A 5,000-nucleotide genomic window follows, 5' to 3' on the forward strand; every position below is an offset into this window, starting at 1 on the left:
TATATATATGTCCGTGTGTGTGTGTGTGTGTGTGTGTGTGTGTGTATATATGTCCGTGTGTGTGTGTGTGTGTGTATATGTGTGTGTGTGTGTGTGTGTGTGTATATATATGTCCGTGTGTGTGTGTGTGTGTGTGTGTGTGTATATATGTCCGTGTGTGTGTGTGTGTGTGTGTATATATGTGTGTGTGTGTGTGTGTGTGTGTATATATATATGTCTGTGTGTGTGTGTGTGTGTGTGTATATATATATGTCTGTGTGTGTGTGTGTGTGTATATATATATGTCTGTGTGTGTGTGTGTGTGTGTGTGTGTATATATATGTCCGTGTGTGTGTGTGTGTGTGTGTGTGTATATATGTCCGTGTGTGTGTGTGTGTGTGTGTATATATGTCCGTGTGTGTGTGTGTGTGTGTGTGTATATATGTGTGTGTGTGTGTGTGTGTATATATATGTCCGTGTGTGTGTGTGTGTGTGTGTGTGTATATATATGTCCGTGTGTGTGTGTGTGTGTGTGTGTGTATATGTGTGTGTGTGTGTGTGTGTGTGTGTATATATGTGTGTGTGTGTGTGTGTGTGTGTATATATATATATATATGTCTGTGTGTGTGTGTGTGTGTGTATATATATATGTCTGTGTGTGTGTGTGTGTGTGTATATATATATGTCTGTGTGTGTGTGTGTGTGTGTATATATATATGTCTGTGTGTGTGTGTGTGTGTGTGTGTGTGTGTGTGTGTGTGTAATCCCCCAGTGTGTTTCTGCCTCTTCTGCCTTTATCCACAGGGAGGCGTCCTCAAACTGACCAACCAAATCCCCAATGTGAGGAGAAGAGAGCAGAGACTGTAGATAAAGATAGCCGATGCAGCCAAAGATGTGTGTGTGTGTTCTGGCAACCCGTTCTCATTCCGAACTCATAAAATAAGGACGTTTGGACAGTGGCTGTCATTGTCTGATGCGATGAAAAAGGCGTCTTTCAGCGTGTTTGTGTAACGCACCGGGGAGAGCAGCAGTTAGAGAGGATTTAGAGAGTAGTATGTAAGGAGGTTGGTTGGGGGGGTGGATGGGTCAAACACAGGACTTTCACCAGGAGAGCGGGGATCACGTCCCGCTTGTCACGCTTGCTATAGTCGTTTATTTCTTTCCTCCCGCGTGTCACAGAACCGTACGCCCACCCACGACCCTTTCCTTAACATAACTGCGTCAAAAGGGACGGCAATAGTCCCGACCAAGCATGTTTACTTATAGCGCTAAAGGAACGTCAATAGTCCCGGCCAAGCGCGTTTACTTATAGCACTAAAGGGACGTCAATAGTCCCGGCCAAGCACGTTTACTTATAGCACTAAAGGGACGTCAATAGTCCCGACCAAGCACGTTTACTTATAGCACTAAAGGGATGGCAATAGTCCCGACCAAGCGCATTTACTTATAGCGGTAAAGGGACGGCAATAGTCTCGACCAAGCGCGTTTACTTATAGCGCTAAAGGAACGGCGATAGTCTCGCCCAAACGCGTTTACTTATACTGCTAAAGGAAACTTTTAGCGTCAATAAGAATGACAAAGGCACCTGACCAAGTGTCCAATAGTCCCGACCAAGCGCATTTACTTATAGCGCTAAAGGGACGGCAATAGTCCCGACCAAGCACGTTTACTTATAGTGCTAAAGGGACGGCAATAGTCCCGACCAAGCACGTTTACTTATAGTGCTAAAGGGACGGCAATAGTCTCGACCAAGCGCGTTTACTTATAGCGCTAAAGGAACGGCAATAGTCTCGACCAAGCGCGTTTACTTATAGCGCTAAAGGAACGGCAATAGTCTCGACCAAGCGCGTTTACTTATAGCGCTAAAGGGACGGCAATAGTCCCGACCAAGCGCGTTTACTTATAGCGCTAAAGGGACGGCAATAGTCTCGACCAAGCGCGTTTACTTATAGCGCTAAAGGGACGGCAATAGTCTCGCCCAAACGCGTTTACTTATACTGCTAAAGGAAACTTTTAGCGTCAATAAGAATGACAAAGGCACCTGACCAAGTGTCCATATTTTATGAGATGAGTGTGATAACCTGTTGGTTCTGGGGATATGTGGCTTGTTGAAGAACGGCTTTAATATTTAGTTTGGTGACTACGGGGTGAAAGAATGGCTGTAATCTGTGTCCACGCTCACTTCTCCCGTTGGAATCAACCTTCATATGCGTCTATGTCATGTCTATAATCTCCTGATCTGACACAGCGACCATCATAACGTAGCAGAATATCACAAACACAGAGAAGAGAGGGATGATTATCAGTAACTCAGAGAAGAGAGGGAGGATTATCAGTAACCCAGAGAAGAGAGGGAGGATTATCAGTAACCCAGAGAAGAGAGGGAGGATTATCAGTAGGGTTGGGTACCGAAACGCGGTGCCAATAGGGCACCGGTTCCGACCTAAACGGTAGTAACGAGACCGAATAAGAACGAAAATTTCGGTGCCTTATTTCGGTGCCTGACTTTACACTACACTCAACAGTAGGTAACGTTAGCCTACCTTTAGCTAGCAGCTGGATTAAACACGGTTAAAATGCTGACAGCTAACGTTAAACAGTGTAGAAGAGAGGGATGATTATCAGTCACCTAGAGAAGAGAGGGATGATTATCAGTAACACAGAGAAGAGAGGGATGATTATCAGTAACCCAGAGAAGAGAGGGATGATTATCAGTAACCCAGAGAAGAGAGGAGGATGATTATCAGTAACCCAGAGAAGAGAGGGAGGATTATCAGTAACCCAGAGAAGAGAGGAGGATGATTATCAGTAACCCAGAGAAGAGAGGGAGGATTATCAGTAATACAGAGAAGAGAGGGAGGATTATCAGTAACTCAGAGAAGAGAGGGATGATTATCAGTAACTCAGAGAAGAGAGGGATGATTATCAGTAACCCAGAGAAGAGAGGGATGATTATCAGTAACTCAGAGAAGAGAGGGAGGATGGTCTCACCTGAATCATAACTGGGAGCTCTGATCTCTCCCTGGGTCAGCTCGGTTCCATACTTCAGTTTATGAAACTTGGCCCTGAGGAAGACAAAACTGGTCATCACAACGTCTGAGCAGGCCGGTCTAATACTGGCTTTCCTTAGACTGGCCCCCCCCCCAAAAAAAGAGGTTTTAGCCCCCCCCCAAAAAAAGTTTGTGTATGTGTGTGTGTGCGTGTTAGTGTGTGTGTATGTGTGTTGGTGTGTGTGTGTGTGTGTGTCTGTGTGTGTGTGTGTGTGTGTTCATGTGTTAGTGTGTGTGTGTGTGTGTGTTCATGTGTCAGTGTGTGTGTGTGTTCATGTGTTAGTGTGTGTGTGTGTGTGTGTGTGTCTGTGTGTGTGTGTTTGTGTATGTGTGTGTGTGTTTGTGTATGTGTGTGTGTGTGTTTGTGTATGTGTGTGTGTGCATGTTAGTGTGTGTGTGTGTGTGTGTGTGTGTGTTAATGTGTGTGTGTGTGTGTGTGTGTGTGTGATGCAGCCCTTTTGAGAAGCTCTGGTGTAGAAGAAAGTGACCGTGACACTGATACATATTTGGTATTTTAAAGATGTTGAAGTTTTCCCACAACCCCCCCCCCTTCCAAAACGCTCCAGTAAACAGCATCCAGACCCACCAATCAACAGCTCAGACAGCCAAACTGCGTGAAATGCGCCGCCGGATTATGTGATAAATTACTAATAACTCCATAAGAGGATAAGCTGCTCTTTGAGGGGCGGACGGATCAATTTCACACACACATCGTATTCAACCATCAGAGCCACTTTCATTCGGTTCAATTCCTCCGCACACACTAACGCAGTGGTTCTCAAACTTTTTTCAATAATGTTCCCCTTTTGAATTGTCTCTTTAATCCACGTACCGCCTGACCAGCGCCAATCATTTTCGGTAGAAAAGAAAGTCTATATAAAGAGGAACAGTACAACGCTGTCAGCGATAGATTTACTAAACAACGGACTTGGACCTGGAAAACATTTAACGTACCCCCTGTAGTCCTCCAAAGTCCCCCTAGGGGTACACGTACCCCCTGCAGTCCTCCAAAGTACCCCTACGGGGGACACGTACTCCCTGCAGTCCTCCAGAGTGCCCCTAGGGGTACATGTACCCCCTCCAGACCTCCAGAGTACCCCTAGGGGGACACGTACCCCCAGGGGGACACGTACCCCCTGCAGACCTCCAAAGTACCCCTAGGGGGACACGTACTCCCTGCAGTCCTCCAGAGTGCCCCTAGGGGTACATGTACCCCCTCCAGACCTCCAGAGTACCCCTAGGGGGACACGTACCCCCTGCAGTCCTCCAAAGTACCCCTAGGGGGACACGTACCCCCAGGGGGACACGTACCCCCTGCAGACCTCCAAAGTACCCCTAGGGGGACACTTACCCCCTGCAGACCTCCAAAGTACCCCTAGGGGGACACTTACCCCCTACAGTCCTCCAGAGTACCCCCTGGGGGACACGTACTCCCATTTGAGAACCACTGCACTAACGGACTCTCAACTAAAGTGATTCCACTGACACGTTTCAGTTAAAAAGCAACACAGAATCTGAAAAAAAGCCCCGTGGACGAAGGTTTTTCGTGTACTGACCTCTCCTGTTTGAGGGCGTACTCCAGCATCTTGATCCGTCTCACCAGGTCTTTCTTCAGGTTCTCCTGGCCCCGCCTCTCCCCCTGCAGGAAGGCGATCTGAGCCTAGGGGTGGGAAAAATAAGCGATTCTTAGATGCATCGTGATTCTCTCTAGAACGATTCGATTATCGATTCTGATAAGTTAACAATCGCTTATTTATTTCATTTAAATTGTGTTGATTTTTATTTAAAAGTGACTGTCTCCAGACAAGTACAAATCAGAAAACAGAGTGACTGAAAGAGGACGGGATAATGGACAACAACTTAGAGTTTAGGCAGAAAAAAACACACAAAAATGGCCAAAAGGAAAAACATTTTGTTGTATATATATATACACATGATCTAATAAGACATACATAAAATAACTAGGCAAAA

At 46.1% G+C, this 5,000-nt stretch overlaps 2 protein-coding genes across 3 annotated transcripts in view; both read right to left on the minus strand.

The window, feature by feature from the left end:
• The window catches only part of LOC116048446 (VPS10 domain-containing receptor SorCS3-like), a 1,378,075-nt gene that overhangs the window by 546,232 nt on the left and 826,843 nt on the right, over positions 1-5,000 (minus strand). The window lies entirely within an intron of this gene.
• The window catches only part of LOC116059799 (striatin-like), an 80,805-nt gene that overhangs the window by 43,452 nt on the left and 32,353 nt on the right, over positions 1-5,000 (minus strand). For both annotated transcript variants that reach the window (XM_031313058.2, XM_031313057.2), the window contains exons 2-3: positions 4,586-4,689; positions 2,971-3,044 (exon numbers count right to left, since the gene is read on the minus strand). In XM_031313058.2, coding sequence (XP_031168918.1) covers positions 2,971-3,044; positions 4,586-4,689 — 178 coding nt within the window. The remainder of the gene's footprint in view (positions 1-2,970; positions 3,045-4,585; positions 4,690-5,000) is intronic.

Source organism: Sander lucioperca, chromosome 4 (assembly GCF_008315115.2).
Source record: "Sander lucioperca isolate FBNREF2018 chromosome 4, SLUC_FBN_1.2, whole genome shotgun sequence".
Lineage (NCBI taxonomy): Eukaryota > Metazoa > Chordata > Actinopteri > Perciformes > Percidae > Sander > Sander lucioperca.